Source organism: Electrona antarctica (assembly GCF_951216825.1).
Source record: "Electrona antarctica genome assembly, chromosome: 9".
Taxonomy (NCBI): Eukaryota; Metazoa; Chordata; class Actinopteri; order Myctophiformes; family Myctophidae; genus Electrona; species Electrona antarctica.
The window spans coordinates 42,108,057-42,130,677 of record NC_136790.1 but is presented as its reverse complement, the minus strand read 5'-3'; the positions used below and the strand labels follow the sequence as shown (position 1 = coordinate 42,130,677).

General features: G+C 43.8%; 1 protein-coding gene across 1 annotated transcript in view; it reads right to left on the bottom strand.

Annotated features, from left to right (window-relative positions):
* Positions 1-22,621, bottom strand: part of iars1 (isoleucyl-tRNA synthetase 1) — a 133,029-nt gene that overhangs the window by 38,005 nt on the left and 72,403 nt on the right. The window contains exons 17-24 of the mRNA XM_079510400.1: positions 18,173-18,259; positions 16,267-16,350; positions 12,180-12,324; positions 11,529-11,649; positions 7,782-7,873; positions 7,443-7,520; positions 5,656-5,777; positions 1,617-1,719 (exon numbers count right to left, since the gene is read on the bottom strand). Of these exons, the coding sequence (XP_079366526.1) occupies positions 1,617-1,719; positions 5,656-5,777; positions 7,443-7,520; positions 7,782-7,873; positions 11,529-11,649; positions 12,180-12,324; positions 16,267-16,350; positions 18,173-18,259 (832 nt within the window). The remainder of the gene's footprint in view (positions 1-1,616; positions 1,720-5,655; positions 5,778-7,442; positions 7,521-7,781; positions 7,874-11,528; positions 11,650-12,179; positions 12,325-16,266; positions 16,351-18,172; positions 18,260-22,621) is intronic.

Here is a 22,621-nt window from a genome sequence, read left to right as displayed (position 1 = left end):
TCATTGAGTTCTTTCTTCCTGCAGCATTGTTTTGCTCCCATCTTAAGATTCTTTTTGATCAAGTATCCATCTATGGTGAAGATGAAATAATGATCCAGAATGTCCCCAAAATTGTAATGGCAGCTTTCGATATTACTATTAGTAAGTAAACAACATCAGGAAGAAGCAGGACTCAACCATCAGGATTCGAAATCCATTCTTTTGTTTACATATGTCTCCCTCCAGAGCTTCCCCCAGCACTCCCACACACATGTCCCACACATATTTTATACTTGTACAGAGTGTACAGAGCTTCAGGAGTAACAAGAGAAGGTCATTCCTTAAATGGACTCTATTCTATAGTTAACTCACACAGTTTGAAATAGGTTTACAATAGGTTTACATGAGTCGGCAGTGACTCTAATGACTTTGTCAGTGAAGAACAGGTGGTAATTAGAGTGTTAAGTATCATCTACTAGTCGGCTACATTAAATTAATCAATACCATAGTGTGTATATGCATTTTCGCCACCACAGGTTGCATGATGAAAATAGCAGATATATAAGCTCGCAACGCGTCGCAGCATGACGTGTTGTGAGCTTGTAGATCGGCTATTGTGTAAAATGAGGCATCAAGGCCCGCCAAAATACATTGTTGTCGACTAAATGAACTGCAGATTTAGTCGACTAAAATCTTCTGACATTTAGTCGACTAAACTAGACTAAACACTAAAACATTCTAGGTGAAATATGAAGTTTCATTCATGACTAAACTACCAAAAATAACATTGTTTGGGAAGCGTCGCCACATTCCATGCCACTCCATATAAAACCATATCGAAACACTGGGTTTACTGTACAGTGTTGTTTTTGTCGACTAAAACTAAGACGAAAAATGTTCGTCGACTACCTTTTTCCACTGACTAACTACATGTAAATGGAAACTAAATGAAAACTAAGCCATGATGACTAAAACTAAGACTAAATACACTGACAATTTCGGCAACAAATAAAAACTAGACTAAATGTTAGGAAGGGACTAGTGGACAAGAGATCCACTATACGTCATTTTACAATTAGTTGCATGCTGAAAATAGACGATCTACATACAAGCTTGTAGATCAGCTATTTTCAGCAAGTGGCATCAAGGCCCGCCAAAATACATTTTGTTCGACTAAATAAACTATAGATTTAGTCGACTAAAACTAGACTAACACTAAAACATTCCGGGTGGCTAAAATGTGACTAAAACTAAATGAAAACTATTCAAGAGACTAATTTGCTGCCAAAAAAACAACAACACTGCAACTGTACATGGGGCTGAGAGTGCTCCTGGGCTTACCAACTGTACATGGGGCTGAGAGTGCTCCTGGGCTTACCAACTGTACATGGGGCTGAGAGTGCTCCTGGGCTTACCAACTGTACATGGGGCTGAGAGTGCTCCTGGGCTTACCAACTGTACATGGGGCTGAGAGTGCTCCTGGGCTTACCAACTGTACATGGGGCTGAGAGTGCTCCTGGGCTTACCAACTGTACATGGGGCTGAGAGTGCTCCTGGGCTTACCAACTGTACATGGGGCTGAGAGTGCTCCTGGGCTTACCAACTGTACATGGGGCTGAGAGTGCTCCTGGGCTTACCTTTACAGGGAGTGTTTTCCTGTCTCGGATCACTCTGCCCAGCTCGATCACCGACTGCATCTGGCAGACGGCTCTCTCGATGCGCTTGTCTATCAGACCCTCCCTGGAACACAACGGGACGGGGAAGAAGCCATACGTTACGTTGACGCACTTTGTTGACCCATTTAGGCCTGAGCTCGATTCTACAAATACCTTCTAAATCCTGACAGTTTTCTGAAAAACCCCATGTTTCTATGTGTCAGTCGTTCTCAAACATTTTCATGACAAGGACCCCCAGAATTATATGTAATTGGCCGCCGACCCCCGTCTGAAAATATGTTGTTCCAGGGACCTCCCAGAAACGTTCACTCTGAAAGAATATATATTCAAAGATTTGTGCTACCTTTTCACGATTTAAAAAAAAAAAGCAGACCTACAAGCTCGTAGCGCGGCACTCGGTGGCGCGCTATGAGCTTGTAGATCTGATATTTTTCAATCAAATAAAATGATAACCTGTTTAAAACACCAAAAGGGGTTCCTGCCCAAAATGGGTTAAGTTTGTACGGTAGTCGACCGGGGGACGAGGAAGTATAAAGTATATGCTTTGCCTTCACTGTAGTCTTGTGTATCCAGACAGCTATTCCACAATCTCCGAATGCTATATAGAGTCTGGAATTACAACCTCCCGAAATCCGAGTAAGGAAGCTGCCATTTCCGTTCACAAAAATATATTTTAAAATGTCTTTAGAGCTTATTTTTTATTTAATTTTCTGCTAAGCAACAAGCTATATTTGCTTAGATGATTTCTGTTTATATATTAGGATAAATGTGTGCGACTGTAAAGACGAAACGCAAGTGGGGAGGAGGCTCCACTTCAGCTTTATATTTTAGTCATGATCAGAGCTTCCGTTGCTCCAGAGTCCAGACTGTATGACGGAAGCATTTATAACTTACTCATGAATGGAGCTTCCGTTGCTCCAGACTGTATGACGGAAGCATTTGGAAATTGCGAGAGGCAAACAGTCTGGCAACGCGAGACAACTTTGACTGTAACAAATAAGAGGAATGCGACAGGGCCTGTGCTTAAGTTGGTTAAGTTGGCTTAAGCAGGTTATCATCACTTTGTACGGTAGTCGACGGGGCGAGAAAATATATATGTTTTTTGCGATGACTGTAACAAAAAAAGGAATACAGACAGGTAGGGAATGATACAGGGCTTATGCTTAAACACATGGACCCTAGCATCCCTGTTCTCTGCAACATCTGAGCATCACCACAATATGTGACTGGAGAAAAAACTGTATTGTATTTATTTAAAATCCAAAATGAGTTAATAGCACAGGCAGAGTCTTCACATACTAGAGCATGTCTGAAATAAATCAGAGCTGAAATCGACAATGTGCTAAAATATGACATAAATGCTTTAAACATGTAGCTAGGTGCAATGTTAGAGACCACAGAAGTGAACCTTTCAGGCATGTTTTCTCAACTCGCTGTTTCGCTGCAAGACATCACAGTATAAGCCATATCTCCAAAACTGGTGGGTCAAACTGAACAACCAATGTCAATTTGAAGCTATGATTCCCTGCTTTTTCATATGACATGAACACATATGGTTGTGGCATCATTATTAACCCATTTAGGCCTGACGTTGAAAAAAAAGTCTTCTAAATCCTGACAGTTTTCTGAAATACCCATGTTTCTACATGTCAGTGGTGCTCAATATTTCATGTCAAGGACGCACAAAAAGTATTTGTAATTGGCCACTGACCCCCATCTGAAAATATGTTGTTCCAGGGACCCCCCCGGAAGAAAAGATTTGAGTTAAAAACGTTCGCTCTGATAAGTATATATATTCAAAGATTTGCGCCACATTTCGACAATTTTTCAAAAATAGCAGACCTACAAGTTCATAGCGCGGCACTCTGTGCCACGCTATGAGTTTGTAGATCTGCTATTTTTCAATAGCTAAAGTATAACAAAGTATAAAAAGGGTTCCCGCCCAAAATGGGTAAAGGGCCTTGCGAACGCAGGCGCTGTTGCCTGGATCAACGACAGGTCTCCTCCAGGTCTGTTCTAGAGGGGCGCAACAACGCAAGCATAAAAAAAAAAGCAAAACATAATCCAGGTCTGGTGAGTCGCGGGGGGGGGGGGGGGGGGGGGGGGGGGCACGTAACGAGCACACACGCAGGTCTCATTGAAAATGAACTATAGGCACGTTTTATCGCTCCCCCGTTTGCAAGGCTCTTTAGAGTAAACACGAGCTTCAATTCAAGAGGTGGAAATCATAAATGTAATAGAAAGAGGTGCTTGAGAAATAGAGAACCCAGTAGCTACGCTGTCTCTTCAGCCTTGTTCCAATTTTAAAACCTGTGTGCCTAATTCTAAGCAGAGCCGCGTTACACAAAGCCACTGATAGGCAATTAGCAAGAGCTGTCTGTGTGTGTGTGTGTGTGTGTGTGTGTGTGTGTGTGTGTGTGTGTGTGTGTGTGTGTGTGTGTGTGCATGCGTATGAGAGAGAGAAAGCCTAGGCTATCACATTGTAGTCAAAGGCAGTGGTTCCCAAAGTGGGGTCCGGGGAGTCCCAGGGGGTCCCCAGCTAAATGATAGTTAGGAACCAAATGGACCCGTTAGTTAAATTAACATTGATTTTACAATATAAATCGGGGTCTCAGAGATAGAAATGCCATTAAGCTTGTATATCAACTATCTCCACTATTTTGTGGATTTTACCATACAAATGACTGGTTCAAATAACAAAGCCTTAAGGAAACTTTACCCATTGACGCGCTGAGTGGGTCCATGAGGTGAACTAAAGGTGAACTAAATTGATCACTTTTGTATTTTACAAAAAAACGTTTTACCAATTTCATATTATTTATTATAACTCAATATCTATTCCCGGAGGCTACAGTGTGAAACACAAACATGTTTGAATCTGAACAAATTGGTATTTAGCAGCATTTATTTTCAGGGCATTTTTGCAGGCGCTGTTATTTGGCTGAGGGTTTGTGTCCCTGGGCTGAACTCAAACAGCTGGGGATTTAACCCCTCCATGGAGCCCACCCTGTATATCTCTCTTCTATTCTTTTTTCCTATTCCCCCTCTAGATCTCTCTAGAGCAGATCTACAAGCACATAGCTTGTAGGTCCGCTATTTTTGAAAAATCGAAGAACGACTGACATAGAAACATGGCTTTTTCAGAAAACTGTCAGGATGTAGAAGACATTTATAGAATCCGATCTCAGGTCAAAATGGGTTAACACACACTGTTGATGATCAAGAGATGGACCTTGGGGGCGGGGCTGGTGTTCACTTCTGTATGTCACTCTGTGTGTGTCTCTCCCGCTTTCAATCTCCCTCCCAGGGACTTGCACACATACAGTAGACATCAAAGGGGGCTTCGGCCCCTGCCCCTTTACCCGTCTGCAAAACAACTGCCCGCTCCAGAACACGAATGCAGCGTTTACTACGGTGAAATAAATGGAAATGCCACTCCTTTTCCTTCCCATGCCATGCCGGAAGGCAGCATTCAGGAGAATTGCTTTTTTTCCCCCCGAAGTCTCCTGAACTTGGACGCAGCATTTTGCGTTGAACAAATTTGTTTAGAAATCCATGTCGTTACACACCGCATCTCCACTAGCTGGGTTGCGCCACGCAAATATCAGATCTACAAGCTCACAACGCGTTGCAGTGTGACGCGTTGTGAGCTTGTAGATCTTCTATTTGCACAATTTTTCAGCCCCTGCATCTCTAACACTCTCTGCACGTCCCTGCTCCCTCCATCCCTTTCTTCCAAAAGGACACATGGACACTGCACTGTGTCTCCTCCACCACCACCCTCAGATAACACTAAGGACACATGGACACTGTGTGAGCTTGTACATCTGCTATTTTTCAAACTTCTAAAGTTTAAAATAATGCCCCCCCTTTACATGGGGTCCTTGACAATAGTTTGAGAACTACTGGCATAGAAACATAGGGGGGGGGGGGGGGTTCCCAACCTGACTGAGAACTACTGACATAGAAACATATGGGGGGGGGAGGGGGGGTTCCCAACCTGACTTGGGGCAGCATGAGGTAGTGGATGCTGCTGTTGTCCTTCTCCTCCACAGAGGCGGGGTCAATGAGGTGACGGAGGTTCTGGTACATCAGCTCTGTGATGAACGGAGTGAGGGGAGCCTGAGGGGGGGGGGGGGGGGGGGAGAGAGAGAGAGAGAGAGAGAGAGAGAGAGAGAGAGAGAGAGAGAGAGAGAGAGAGAGAGAGAGAGTACAAGAGGGAAGAAATGGAGAAAGAGAGATGAGGAAAGAGAGAAAGAAGAAAGGAAAAAAAGGATAAATGGAGATTAATTATATTCCCCATGTCTCTGTATAATGAGTGGACTGAATTCTCAGGAGCACGCCACGGCGGTTCATTAAAAATGCATTTGTTTTGTTTTTTTTGCGGTCTTGTAGAACAAAAGTTCAAAAGCCGCTTTGCTGTAGCGAGGGTATGTTTTAATGTGATGCGCGCTCTGTGTTCCCAGCAGTGGTAAACTAACGCCGTTAGGTCAGAAGTTCATTTGTATTGATCTAGCTTTACACGAGGCCAACATGCATCCTCCCTCCCTCTCTCTCCCCCCCTCCCTCCCTCCCTCCCTCCCTCCCCTCCCCTCCCTCCCTCTCTCTCCCCCCCCCCCTCCCTCCCTCCCTCTCTCTCCCCCCCCCTCCCTCCCTCCCTCCCTCCCTCTCTCCCTCCCCTCCCTCCCTCCCTCTCTCTCCCCTCCCCTCCCCTCCCTCTCCCTCCCCTCTCTCCCTCCCTCCCGCACGTGCAACTGGCCTCAAGTCAAAAGTGTTATAAATAAAACCTCCTACAGCTCATACTGTATCTTCCTCGTGAACACACGAGAGTATATACTGTACACTGAAAAATCTAAAGTTAATTTAACTCTCAAGAAGGGCGTATGGGTGGCGTAGTAGTAGGGGTCAGGCTTCTGCCCACCATCACCAAAAGATACCAGGGAGTCGGATCCTCGTCCGTTGAGGACGAGGGGCTGTGGAACTATAGGAGGGCATAGCACGGTTTTCGGCACGCCTCGTAGTTAGGCTCGAGTACCGAAAGCGGTACTTTTAATGGTCTGAAAATAGTCGACAACTCCAGAGGATTAAAGCTTAATTATGATCCAACCTCCAACTCTCACGCCAGCCTCATCTGTGCTCTTCTCCCCCCTCCAGTCCACTCGCTGCGTGGAGGGGGGAGGGGCAGCAGCCGTGGGTTGAGAGTATCGAGACTAGTTCGCTCCGTGTCGTTGTTGTTGTTAAGAGATCTGCGGTTCGTACCGCACCTTTTTCTACATCGTACCAAAAAAGAAAAAAGTCCCGGTATGCGTATAGACAAATTCAGAAAAGGGTCTCATGGTCGCAGCGAACGTATTTCCTGTTGGCGGAGAAGACATATCTGTGGTGTAAACAGGCAGGTCTTCTACTACATTGAACGGTAGAGTGACTGATGTTAGTCTGCCTCAAACGTTACTCTTTGACCTGTTTTTTACGAACACTAACTTTACAAAGATGCCCAGAACATCGGGATGAACCTGTGTAGTTTATGGCTGCTCCAACAGTAGTGGCAACATTCTCAGCTACCGTGGTGTATTTTTTGACATTCCGTTTCTCTCCAAAGTTGAATGTTGCCACTACTGTTGGAGCAGCGATAAACTACACAAGTTCATCCCGATGTTCTGGGCATCTTTGTAAAGTTAGTGTTAGTAAAAAGCAGGTAAAAGAGTTTTGAAAAAACGTTTGAGCAGACTAACATCAGTTGCATGCGAGTGCGCACGCACGTGCACGCACACACACAGCGTGACTCACCATCAGCCTGCACATGTTGAAGAGAACACTGAAGAGGGTCTCGAGCGCCCACAGGCAGTCCGCAGCACCACTCTCTCCCTGCAGGGGGCGCACACACACACACGCACACACACACCAGTATTATAATGACTCAAATATTAGATAAAGGCTCAAACCATTAGAAATAAGTTTGAGGGACATAGACCATATGATATTAAACATTAAAAACTGTTTTAAAATCCACGTTATAGCTGCTTTAAGGAAACATTTTGTGAAAACACCAATAGTCTTCCCCACAATATCGAAAAAAAGGTATTTGGTCAAACATTATTTGTGATGTTGGGTTAGCTCCTCACTCACCTTGAGACGGCGCCGGTTGGTCCTCACGTACCAGTTGGTGAGCATGTCCACAAACCTGACGAGCCTTGGCACCACGGTGTACAGACGGTACGCTGCAATCATAATGGAGAGGGGATTAACCAACATCAGAGCACAGTACTGAAGGCTGCCATTTATACTTAAGGAGAGGTGGCATCCCGGAAATGGAATCCTAAAAAAGCGTGGCATTGTTGCACTGTGTGGAATTCCTGAGCCAAAAACGGTCTAGTATTGGAGAAAATCATGCTTTTTTCCTTCTAACCTCTTCAAACCTACCGTCCCTATTTCTGAATGGCAAAACATTCTGTGGAAATAGAAAATCTAAAAATCTAAAACCTCAGGACACGGCTTAGCGGTCCTGGCTAAAAAAAAACTCAGAACACATTGCAATGTGCCACCCACTTGCTTTCCATATTACCCACATGAACCATAGCAACCCTATTCTGGTAACAACACTGCAAAAATATCATATATATATATATCAATATGTGCTGTGAGCTTGTAGGTTGGCTGTAGAGATTTGGTGTACAGGTGAAAAAAATGAGCGGGCCAGGTATTGACCCCTGGGGGACTCCAGTCAACAAAGTATGGGATATTAGTGGTTCATGTCAGAAGCATCAATTTGAGTGTGTGTGTGTGTGTGTGCGTGCGTGCACACACACACACACACGTCCATCAGACCTGTCAGTCTTAACTGGATGGGGGTTCTGGAATATCTCACTTTTCTGGTCCTCCAATTATCTGAACTTCTCCTTTTAATTAATGTTCGGAGCTGGCCATCTTAATTTTTTTGGCAATTTCAAGAAACTGGACACAGTCGTCCAGTTTCTTGAAATCAAATCATTTTAAAGATATTAAATATGTGGCATGTGGCATCTAATATATAAATAGCGTGGAACACGGGATATGCAGTCAAACTGTTAAGTTGGCAAATTAAGTTTGTAATTGCCACGCAAATAATGGCGATTAAGGATTTAATTGTGGTTTTGGCATTGAACATCGGAACATGAATAAAGAAAAGATGTGTGTAAACAAAAAAAATGTAATGTTCAAGAATGGTTTATTATTTATTTCAGATGACTATTAGTCATTGCCTCAGCAGCAGTGAGTATTTTCCCTGGGATCAAACGGTACAATTACAATTACAGTGGATAACGCAACTGTTGCAACAATATGCCTGAAGAAGATCTAGGACTGAAATGTTGAATTCCATTTTAGAGGTAACCTGTGACAAAGTGCTTCACGCTTCAATAGCACTCACTTAAAGATTGAGTGCCAAGATTGTTTTCCACCCTAAAAAATGATCATCAGGTCTTATTGTTATATAAGGAAAAACAAAGGCTACAGTATTTGTTGTTGTTGTTGTTTTTACGTATGTGGACACCCCCACCAGTTCATTAAGTATGCCTGGTTTGCCTGGTGGGTGGTGATGGGTGGTGATCCACCAACTGAAGACGCACCCACAGCTGTAGTTGTATGATAAAGGGGGGGGGGGGGGGGGGGGTTAGGGGAGGGGCTGATAATGTCATTGGCACGTTTGACTGTCAAGGGTTCAGCCTCCAGAAAGAAACCCTAAATACAAAGGGAATACATAATTTCACATAAAACGACTCCAGGGTGTCCAATGAAGTACTGTCACCTCATAGACACATGAAAAACTGGAAAGATTGTGGCACTCCATCTTTAAGTAGCATGTGATGTGTCAAACTAGGGGGTTTTCATGATTCTGAATCCTTTCCAAGCATTAGTTTTGCATGAAAAACACTCCTTGGGCTATAAATGGCCATAGCCGTCATCACAAATGTGATGTGGTCAGCATATTTGGGCTATTTGTATTCAATCAAAGTCATTCAGAGCCATGTCATAGTCAGAAACTGAAACCACTACTACAGGGCTATTCAACTCCGGTTTTTCAGGGAGCCACATCTGCCATTTACTGTGTTAAGTTAAAGGGATAGTTCAGATTTTTTTAACTTAAGTTGTATGAAATACTTGCCATTAATATAGTGGTTGCAACTGTATTCATTGATTGCCCGAGTCCCATGGTGGGAGTTCTGCTCTTGTTTTGGTCAATATTAAGTTGTTCCGGTCATTTTGTGGGGGGCACTGGGGCCACGCAGTAAAAGTAAATTAATCCACAAAACGAACGTAATTTGTATTGTTGACCTATTTCAAAAATATTAGCTCGACTTTCGTTCAACTTTGACCCCTCTGTCACATGGAACTATTTTTTGGGCGTAGTGATATGGACACAAAAAACATAGTTCTGTGTGATAGAGGGGTAAAAAAAGAACGGAAGTTGCACTAATATTTTAGAAATAGGTCAACAATACAAATGACGTTAGTTTTGTGGATTAATTTACTTTTACTGCGTGGCCCCCTGTGTCCCCCACAAAATGACCGGAACTACTTGATATTTCACCAAAACCAGAGCAGAACTCCCACCATGGGACTCGGGCAATCAATGAATACAGTTGCAACCACTATATTAATGGCAAGTATTTCATACAACTTAAGTTAAAAAAATCTGAACTATCCCTTTAAAGGTACAGCTGGTCAGGCGTCTAACAACCCTGCCTGACTAGGCTACTGCAAGGGTGTATTCAATGATCGCTAATTGCATTCATCACAGTCCCCTTCACATTGGTTGCGACGACCTCACATTTTTCTTCCACACACACACGGCCCCGGCAGCACCTTCCCGCTTTGGGCCACGATAGTGACAGCTGGACCACACACACACCACACACACACCCCCACCCCCACACACACCCCCCCACACCCACACACAGACACACACACACACGCGCGCGACCCCGGCAGCACCTTCCCGCTTTGGGCCACGATAGTGACAGCTGGACCTGCAATTCAATGGGCACCGGCTGACCTCCACAAATGAGCTTGACGTCCTGGGTGTCAAAATAGACCCCAAGCTGGAAAATATTCAGAGGAAGGCCCTCAAAATAATTGGAGTTGACCAGGACACTGCCAGTACAACACTTTCCATCGACAGCCTTAGCCACAGAAGACACACGTTTCCGCCGCTACAGTCCTGTACAAAATGCCCCCCCCCCCCCCCCCCCCCCCACACACACTGCCCTAGGGACCTCCAGGACATGCTCCCTCCACCTTACACCAGACGGCGAAACACCCGCCGATGCACAGCCATTTTGATTGGCCAATGGATATGTATCTCATCTCACTTGGCTATTGTTCACAATTGCATCGAATAATAATAATATAAAAAAAGTTAGAGAACCGCTGCGCTAACTGAAAGTAACGGTTGTCTGTCTCACCAATGAAAAGCCCTTGAATATGATGGAATATGATTATGGACTATACTGTGATTATGGTAAGATCACACTTGGTATCACCACCCCCCCCCCACCACCCCCCCAGAAAAAAAGAAAAAAGAGCTATAGGAATCGTCAAAGGGAACCGTTAACCCATTCTGGGCGGGAACCCCTTTTGGTGTTTTAACTAAGCATTATGTTATACTTTAGCTATTGAAAAATAGCAGATCTACAAGCTCATAGCGCGGCACCGAGTGGCGCGCTATGAGCATGTAGGTCTGCTATTTTTGAAAAATCGTGAAAATGCGGCACAAATTTTTGAATATATATTCTTTCAGAAGACTTTATTTTTTTCGACGTCAGGCCTAAATGGGTCGTTAAGGGACCGGAATCATTAAAATCCCAACGGATCCCAAGGCTGATGATGATGACTCACCGTCCATCTCCTCTTTGAAGAACTGGATGAGAGACTGTGTGAAGGACTGGATCCATTTATCCATGATGTTGTGGCTCTGCTTCACCGTGTTCTCATTGTACAGGAACTGGACGTCCTCCTCCTTAATGGACACACGCACGCACGCACGCACGCACGCACGCACGCACGCACGCACGCACGCACGCACGCACGCACGCACGCACACACACACTTCAATTTCAATTCAAAGGGCTTTATTGGGCTTTTTTTATAAAGCAAAAAGTGGAACAATACAATACAAATGCAATACAATCTAGGGACGAATGTTAAAACATTTGTCCGTAAAAGATAGGAGGCTTCTGCCTGACGACAGCGTACACCGTCAGTATTTAAATAAATAAAAAATTCCCCGGGTAAAGGGGGGTACTGTGATTCAGAAATCAGGGCAAGGGGGTGCTGACCCTTTGACAAACACTCGCCCTTGGGAATTCCTGGGGTGTGTGTTAGTTCATGCTTGTGCGTGCGTGTGTGTGTGCGTGCAAAACATTCGTCCGTAGTGGTGGTGTTATTATTTTGCACGATGAGGTCGTAGAGAGCGTTAATAGACTAAAAAAAGATGGGGAGGTTTTCTGCTTGACGACGGCGACAGACAGCTGTGCACGACGCGGGTACCTTGTCCAGCCGCTGCACATTCTGCACCAGGAAGCGGTAGGCGTTGTACCAGGGCAGGAACACGTCCTTCAGCACGTCACGCACGCCATCCTCCTTGAAGCGCAGGTTCTCTGCTCGCACCACGGGGGAGTTGATCAGGTACAGTCTGCAAGGACAACCAACGGGTGCGGACTGGTTAGACACAGTGTTGTTTTGTCGTCGACTAAAACCAAGACGAAAAATGTTCGTCGACTACCTTTTTTCCACTGACGAAAACTAAATGAAAACTAAATGAAAACTAAGCTATGATGACTAAATATACTGACAATTTTGTCAAAGGATAAAAACTAGACTAAATGTTAGGAAGGGACTAGTGGACAAGAGATCTAGTATAAGTCTTTACAATATTGGTTGCATGGTGAAAATAGCCAATCTACAAGCTATGCTTGCGACGCGTGAGCTTGTAGATCGGCTATGACTGTAAAATCAGTCATTACGGCGGCATCAAGCCCATAATGCATTTTAGTCGACTAAATCAACTGTAGATTTAGTCGACTACAATCTTGTGATATTTAGTCGACTAAAACTAGACAAACACTAAAACATTCCAGATGACTAAAATGTGACTAAAACTAAAATCAAAATGTGCTGCCAAAAACAACACTGGTTAGACAGAGAGACAGACAGACAGTGTGTGTGTGTGCGTGTACGTGTGTGCGCGGATGTCTGAATGAGTTGAGGCTGTGGAGTGTCTTTGGAGAGCATATAGTGAAATATGGAAGCCGGGCAGTAGTTAGCGTAAACCTTGCCAAGCTGAGCTTGCCCTAGTTGCCCTCGTTCACTTGACGAGAGTTCAAGTTTGAGTGTGTGTGTGTGTGTGTGGGGTGGGGGGGGGGGCTCAATAAGGAGCAGGGATGGGAGTTTAGAGAGTTCAATGTTGCCACTGAGAGTAGCACTTCATTAACCCTCTTATGGCCACCCTAATTAACAGTGGATTGTGCCTTCTACCTGCACTATTCATATTTTGTATTCATCATTTTAATGCCAATAGAAGAATCCTTGATATATACAATATATCTCATTTTAACGGGGCAAGCATATAGTATTAGACACCCAGTCCTGAGTGTGGTGGTAACTTCACCATTATGCCGATATTGACCGAATCTGGTGTCGTCGTTTCCGGTTAAACAGGTGTCAACATCCGCTATCTTTCTGTGTTACACAGTGATCTGTCCCCGGTCCCATGCAATCATTGTTTATTTTCATATCCAAGTCAAATTAAGCTCTAATCAAGACCCGAATATCTCATTTTGAGCAGCTATGCACATACTGACCGTGTGTGCGAGCGTGCACGCGATTGATTTCGGACGGTTTTAGGCGGAGGACATCGGCCGTTAGCAAGAAATGCTAAAAGGTGCTAAATAATTTAAAACAAATCCCCCTGATTATAGGGAGGTCTGGAGTAATTAATTCACTACGTCAAAACCGCCAACGGTAGTTCAAGGGTTTTAAGAGATACTGGCATGCGACCCAGGCGGGAAACAGATCTCAGAATGTGTGGCACGTTGCCTGGAGGGCGGCGGTAATGCTTTGTTGTTTGTTGCACCACAGGTTATCTGCACAGTAATTGCTAGGAAAAGGCAGTTATTTTGTGCCGGTATAAATTCAAGTCCCTCACATTTGTGTGTAAATTACATCCTGCATCTACATTAATTAAAACTGAACTCTGTTATTGCCCTGAGTCTAATGATCATTATAACAACGTGAAAGAAAATATTTATAAAGAAGGAAAAACTTCCGTGTCAGGGAAAAACCCTGACACTGCGTGTCAGGGTTTTTGAATGGCAGGTGTTTGTGATTGTGACTAACGAGGTTGATCTCTATTTAGTAGAGTGTTGGGCGCGGGGCTTGGCCACACAGACTGAAGACACACACAGAGAGCAGAGAGTGCAAGAGAAGACCAACTGAACTACAATCTGCGTGGCAGGCAATGTTCCCAGCACGGCTGGGCTGACTTTATTTGTCACTAAGTATTCATGTTATGTTTAAGTGTGTGTGGAACCAATACATGAGTGAACCTGCATCAAGCCGTCTGTCATTCCACGTGACTGAGAGGAACCCACAGTAGCAACAGACAGCGCTACAATAGCCTTTTACATGTTTTACATTGTTATAATGATCATTAGACTCAAAACAATGACCTCGATTCTCTCCCAGACTCCCTCCAAAGTCAGAGTTCAGAGTTTTAATGAATGTAGAATTATTTACACTATGTAATTTGCATACAAATGTGAGGGACATCAAAAATGCTCTCTCACACACACACACATACCAGTGTGCCAGTGATCACCATCCTTGGTGCCTAAGGCACTGGTGCCTAGGGTTGCCTACCCCTGCTCTAGGGCAAGCTTTTAATTAAAGGTTCTTCAAGGAAGAGAGAGGGGAGAAATAAATAGCAGTATTAACCCTGAACCTGAACACTCTTCAATTCAGGTCATGAATTGACCATGAGCTGAAGCTGGGCGCATGAATCAATGGAACCACGGCACAAAATTGCCGAACATAATACGTCTACTGAGAAGAAAACGTAAGAATACCCATGAAATTATGTCATCTATACAAAGACCAATGTTTCTTCTGATTGGTCCAAAAAAGAAAAGGCATCCCGTTCTGCCTCTTTACGTTGCTATGGAAGTAGAAGCTTATGGGCTATATGAAATCTATAAAAAAAAAAATCAATATTCCGTTTCAAATTATTGAATTTGTTCACCATGTAATAAGCAGGACATGGCACAGAAGGGGGGGGTCCACCGTCCTAACTGAATGTTATATTGAATACAAGGAGAATATCGAGGCCCTCCCCTCAACAAAAAAAAAAAGTGTAATGCTGTCCAAATGCTTATGCAACGCACTCTACTGTTTATGTACTGTATTTAGCACGGGGATATTGCACATTGACGCCTTCCAGGCAAAACCGGGACACCGCTCTCCTGAAATGTCTGCATCAGTGTGTTCGGAGCATATGGTGCAAGTGGTGCTTTATTCATTAACCCATTGATGCCTGGTGCAACCTATACGTTGTTCTACCCTTGATGCCGGCGCTCTCTCTGTGTCTCATCAGCTATTGTTATAATTTAGCTATTGAAAAATAGCAGATCTACAAGCTCATAGCGCGCCACCGAGTGGCGCGCTATGAACTTGTAGGTCTGCTATTTTTGAAAAAACATAACTATTTAAAAAAATAATGAATCACAATTTGAAGGTTTTCAGAAACCTTAGGTCAGGCCCTAGAAGGCGTTCCCAGATTCAGCCTCAGGTATCAATGGGTTAAGCCATATGGCCACGCCACCCCTATGGCCTCGGGCCACTGCAGAATATGTATTGGGAAGAGAGAAATGAGCATGTGCCACTAGGAGGGTCGTATCCGCTGAAAGCACAGGTATCCGTCGAGATCTGGAGTGTCTCCCAGTCCCTCCCACCACCATGATGATATGAGCGGCAATGTCGGGTGAGAGCCTCGTGTGTTTGTTTTTGAGGGGCGCTAGCCCATCCTATATAGAGGTTTATAATAACGCCATTGACAATGAAGGGAAAAACTACGTCATTAAATGCCGTTAACAATAAAGATAATTTATTGTTTGTTTTACATCACCATTACATCACCTAATCAACATGAGTTAGACTTTAACTTTTATTTATTTTTTCAAACCTTTCCTTCGTTAGTGATCCTAGAACGGATCACGCACCCGCGCTGCCGTTCACCTCCCATTATACAGGCTGACTAAAAAGCTGAATAACTCCTAATCTATGGAAATCTCTATGGGCAAAGTGCCCACAAATGCCCGCGCACACACACACGCGTGCGCACGGGTAAAGCGCCCCCACACACACACACACACACACACACACACAAACACACACACACACACACACACACACACACACACACACACACACACACACACACACACACACACACACACACACACACACACACACACACACACACACACACACACACACACACACACACACACACACACACACACACACACACACACACACACACACACACACACACACACACACACACACACACAGCTCTGACCTGAGGGCATCTGCTCCATAGCTCTTCACTACAAGACCAGGATCTGGGTAGTTCTTCTTGCGCTTGCTCATTTTCTGTCCATCGCTGCAGGGATGAAAACACACATGGATGAGACGCACGCACGCATTTGGAATTCAAAACAAGCCAAGTCGTTCTTCCAGGTCACCAGGCCTGGGAGCGTGCTGGCTAGATAGAAGAGTGGTGGGTGGGGGTTGTTTGACCCTGCAGGGGTTGGGGGGGGGGCAACACTACGGGGCGTTAAGAGACACGGTTGGACACAGCATGACCACGGAAACTGATTGAAGTGATTAAACACACAACAAATACAAACAGGGTGGGGGGAGGGGGGGGTGCTGAATAGATGGATCTAGGAAAATGAAATGATAAAAGAAAAGAGGGAAAATGACCATGGGGAGATTACACAGTGATAAGGAGAGAGGAGAGGAGATAAGGCGATATGGTTCCAGGAGGAGAAAGCAGTGGTGGAAAGTAACTAAGTAACTAAGTAATTTTACTTAAAGGAGCATTCAGTGATTTGGTTGATATGGAAAACCACCCAGTCCGCCCCGGTAACAAGATGTGTACATGCACACGCTCTACAGTGGGGGAAGTACAACAGACCAACAGCACGTGCACCAAGGCCTGCCCCACTCGATCATGATTGGAGGAAGGCCCCTCTCATCCTGATTGGATGAAAGCTTTGCCATCCAAAGCCCAAACCGAAACTAGGGTTTTTTTGACCCCAGGGGTTCACTGGGGACAGGGAGGAACTCCTTATATGGTCAGCACACTTTATAGTAGGGAGGATTATCCAAAAAATAAGAAAAGATAAGTGATATTTGAAATAAGTGAAATCACTGAATGCTCCTTTAAGTACTGTACTTAAGTACAATTTTGAGGTATTTGTACTTTACTGGAGTATTTCCAATTTCCAATACTTTTACTTCACTACAATTATTTGAAAACTTTAGTTACTAGTTACTTTGGCGATTAAAATTTTGATTAGAAAACATACATTAACCACTTCAACCCTATACATTTCGGCCATTTGAAAATAGCCGATGTACAAGCTCATATGCGCCGCAAGTCCTCGCAACGTGACGCATTGTGAGCTTGTAGATAGGCTACTTGTGAAATGGGATATTCTGCAATATGAGTACTTTTACTTGTAACAAAGTAGTTCTGGTATTGGTACTTTTACTTAAGTAAAACAATTGAGTACTTTTTCCACCACTGGGAGGAGAGGTAACACAATTCCATTGCCGTCAGGAAGGAAACTACCCAACTCCATTTATGAGGTTTTTTTTAAATTGAATTTCTTTCCATAAATCAGTGCTTATTGAACACCCTTTACGTTGGTTACAAAACGACCACCTCTCTCCACCTCTCATGCAAGTAATTGACAATAAAGTCACAACACCGACTTTGATGAGGCAATATTGAATTGTTTTCAAAATATATGTTTTTTTTTTTTTGAGGAGTTGGAGGTGGCTTCTTCCCCCGGACAGCAGAGATATGCTGTAGAAGAATATCAAAATCTCATCAATAAAGATAAACATGTATGAAAGAAGACTGAAATAATTAGAGTGGGGGGAGGGAGGAAGGGTAAATGGTGCATTTATATACTGTAGCACCTTTATCCAAGGTGCTTTACAGAGATTGTGATTACATTCACCCATTAACACACACACATTCATACACCAATGGTGGCGGAAACCAATGCAAGGCACCAACCAGCACATCAGAAATCAATTAGGGGTTCAGTGTCTTGCTCAAGGACACTTCGACACCAACTCTGGGGGAGCCCGGGTTTGAGCTGGCAACCTTGCGGTTACCATCCAGCCACTCTACCCCTGAGCCACCGCCGCCCTACAGTAGAGCTAAAAGGTGAAGTGAAGCCACTAACCTGGCCAGCACCAGCCCGTTGACGATGACATTCTTGAACGGAGGCTTCCCAAACAGAGCGGTGGAAAGCACCAGCAGGGTATAGAACCTGAGGATCAAAAGGCATTATTAAGTCAGGGGCACACCTTAGTAAGGACATTATCAGGTATTTGACAAAATCTGGGAACTAAATTGTTACCAAGAAATTTCTTCACCAATGTGTTTCTAAAGGTGTCTAATAGCAAAAGATTGAAATTCAACTCCCGTGGGAAATTTGAGTTATTAGCATAATATGTGACCATGCCATTTAATTACCATACCATTTAATTAACTACCGTATATAAGGCAACATAAGGCCCATCCAGGCCCATCATAGGTTTCTCTTACTACTCCTGGCACTACAAAATATTAAAAGAAGAACACAATTTGCAGCGATGACGGGTAAAGGTTATAGTCCTTGAGCATGCATTGATCGCTCTAAACGTGCATTTACAATTCTCTTGTACACCTCTGGCTATTCAAATCAATTGTATAGCGTCCTACTCGGTCGATATGAGCAAATAGAGGACACAACGAGCGACGGCAACACACTAAGTGCAGCTGAACGCCACGTTGTGATTCGAGTGGCTTCGCCCCCACACAGTACCAACTTCAATAGTTCAAGATTGGACAGGAAGGCCCCAGTGCTCGACATTTTGGTATTGTCCCATTGTCCTGGGGACAACAAAATAGGTAGGTGGTGGACGTACACACAAATGCAGTGTCTGGGACAGCAGAGAAATGTTTATCATCATATCATTACAGCCAGCCATCAGCTAGGTGAAGCTGAAACTGAATTAACCCATTTTGGGCGGGAACCCCTTTTGGTGTTTTAAGCCTTATGTTGTACTTTAGCTGTTGAAAAATAGCAGATCTATGAGCTTGTAGGTCTGCTATTTTTGAAAAATCGTGAATATGTGCCTGAAATCTTTGAATATGAGTCTTTGCTACTGGGAGGGTCCCTGGAACAACATATTTTCAGATGGGGCTCGGCGGCCAATGTCATATATATATATTTGGGGTCCTTGACATGAATAAACATTCAGAGCAGTTAATTTGTTGAAATAAGATCAAAAGGGGTGAAGTGGCCCTGTAAAGATACATTTGTATGTTGATGCTAGGGTCCACTTCAACACTCATTAGATCTGTCAGTGAGGAGAACAGCAAAGAGGAAGAGCAGTTTCACAGCTCGCCCCTTACCGCACCACGACGGGACGGGACGGTCAGCTGACGTTACGTATGAAGGTGACTATTTATAGCTCCTGTACCATTAATGCATTACATGCACATGCACATCCATCACTGCAGCGATATCTCAGTCATCCTTATTAAACCATTTTGGAGGGGAACCCCTTTTTGGTGTTTTAAGTATTATGTTATACTTTAGCTATTGAAAAATAGCAGATCTACAAGTTCATAGCTTGTAGGACCTGCTATTTTTGAAAAATCGTGAAAATGTGGCACAAATTTGGAATATATATTATTTCAGAGCGAACGTTTTTAACTAAAAGCTTTGCTCCTGGGGGGGTCCCTGGAACAACATATTTTCAGATGGGGGTCGGCGGCCGATTACATATATTTGTGGGGGTCCTTGACATGAAAATGTTTGAGAACCACTGATATAGAAACATGAGTTTCTCAGAAACCTGTCAGGATTTAGAAGACATTTGTAGAATCGTCCTCAGGTCTAAATGGGTTAAACGTCAGAAGGATGACCTATGATTTAATTTGTCGCGATCACGTTGAATCAGACTTTACAAAACTGCTACAAAATTTAAGAATACATTTGGTGGTCGCCAAAGTAATATTTTATATTCATGATGGTCTGACCTCACGAATAATGTGTTTTATACTGTAGATTATATTAAAATACAAAATATCTTCTTGAAGGGGAAAAGTGTCACTTTATAGCTTGGATATTTCACCGCTGGCTCTAGGATACAGTATATGTATTAGATTGTAACACATCCATCCATACGACATCTGGAAACGTCATAGGGAATCCAACCGGCGGATTCAATGGACGTGTGTACACGTCCTAGCGCATTTGCATTTGACGAGAGAAGAATATTCTGAAATTTTGGACTCCAAGGCCACCATACTCGTCGCTCTTCGTTCATCCGCGCTGCCGTTCACAGAAATAATGCCTCGTATCTGCTAATCTAGGGAGCTCTCCGTGGTTTTGACCAGATGGATATACCAAGCTCTTCATTTCTGACTTCAACATTGCCTCTCATTCCAAATATGAACGCGAGCGATCATCAGCGATGATTACCGTAATGTTAGAGGTAAGCGAGCAAAAAATATTCCACCGATTTGTTTTCCGGACTGGAAGGGGGGGTCTTTACAGAGTAAAAGCGGCCATATCTGCGCGGCCCCCAAGCTGTTATTTTGAAAGAAATCCCGGCACCGATTGAGTTAACCCTTAGACAGACTACTACTGGAAAACACGTGGAGTTATGCATTAGTCCGGTCTGACTTGTACGTGATTTTCCGTAGTTCTCTTTTTTTACTAATACCAATAGATTAATTCGGTCCGCACCTCTGTATAGAGTATTGAGCATAAATATCAACTACATTTCCCAGAAAACCCGTGTCACGTGACACACGTGTACGCTTTGCCATTGGAAGCTGATCCCACACCCCAGTAAACAGTGGGGGCGGAGGGAGTTTTCATAGTTTTCAGTGTTCAGCCCGTTTGCCGTCTCGCCCGAGCGATTTTCTAGCAGAAAAAGTTGAAAGCAGTAATATTTATTTGAGCGAGTTTTGTGGTAGTAGTATTGATCCATACGCGTCCCAGTCGCCTTCTCCAGTCCCACTCATTGTCTCCTCATTGTCGTCCGATGAGCCATACCGGGAAATCATTGAAAGAAGACGATCAACCCGGAATGTTTTGAGGTAATCTTATTGTAGAAAATGCCCTTCTATAGTGATCAGAAATCATGGACAAAAGAAATCTACAAGCTCACAACGCGTCGCGCATAACCACGCGTTGCTTCAGTAAACGATGCATGTTTGTTCTCCGTATTTGTAGACAGTAAATAAAAGGAGCGAACATTACTCTTCAGATCAGATCGCCTATATGGCACGCTACAATATAAAATAATTGTACTGCCATGCGTGCATGGCTGCATGCCTGCTACGATACATTTGTACTGCACCGACCGACACTAACCCCCCCTCCAGCCATTAGCCAGCACCTTTTACTGTCTACAAAGACGGAGAACAAACATGATGATCTACAAGCTCAAACAGGTCACATGCGCGACGCGTTGTGAGCTTGTAGATTTATTTTGTCTAGCCAACAGCCAGTGGAATGTGGCGACGCGATGGTGCTGGATATTATACCCGCGAGCACTCATTGGTGTCATTCTAACGTCGCCTATTATTTTATCGTGATACTAGCAGCCGGTTATGATGATCTACAAGCTCAAACAGGTCACATGCGCGACGCGTTGTGAGCTTGTAGATCTATTTTGTCCATGAGTTATATGAGCTTGCATGATAATCGCATTCATTGTATTGTATACAATCATGATGTTACATTGTTTAGTGTGTCACCGTGTGATGATGATGATGACGATGATGTCAGATAGCCTACGTCCCCCCCCCCCCCGTCCCCCCCCGGCCAATAGCCAGTACCATTTCTGCAGTGTTTGCTAGCAACTAGCCAACAGCCAGTGGAATGTGGCGACGCGATGGTGCTGGATATTATACCCGCGAGCACTCATTGGTGTCATTCTAACGTCGCCTATTATTTTATCGTGATACTAGCAGCCAGCTACAAACACCATGTAATAGTAGCGTGCACTGACTACAGCTAAATGTTTATTTTGTATATATTTAGACATCAGATGAGGAGGATGATGATGAAGACGAAGAGTCAAGACTGCGATGGAGTTCTCCGACACTGAACCGGATTCATTCATTTCAGGGGGGCAGTTTTTTTTTAAAATTATTATTATTATTTAGCCTACACACACACACACCGTCAAGAACAACTGGAATGCAGTGGTTTGGGGACACTGGGGAGTTCGGGGACAACTGTTTTGTATGTAGGCCTATTTATTTTCTGTAATATTTATTATAATTTTATTATGTTAGTAGTCATAAAAAATAAAAGACGCTTTTACAATGAGTTAGATCTGTCATGGCTATTTTGTTCACTATTGTGAGGTTTATTGTATATGACTAAGCGAGTTTCAACTGTGATTTACTCTGTAATAGTAGATGGTAAGAACTTTTTTTTAAATTATAATGCAGTATACATTCAAGTCTATATTTTGATACATATCATGGGCACCAAGTCATATCAAAACAATGGGCCTCATGCGCCAACCGTTCCTAAGAAGTTCTTAAGAGGAAATTTGTTCTTAGACCCACTTAGGAAGTTTTTAAGAAGGTTTTGGGATCCCTCAATCTTTTCTTAGCT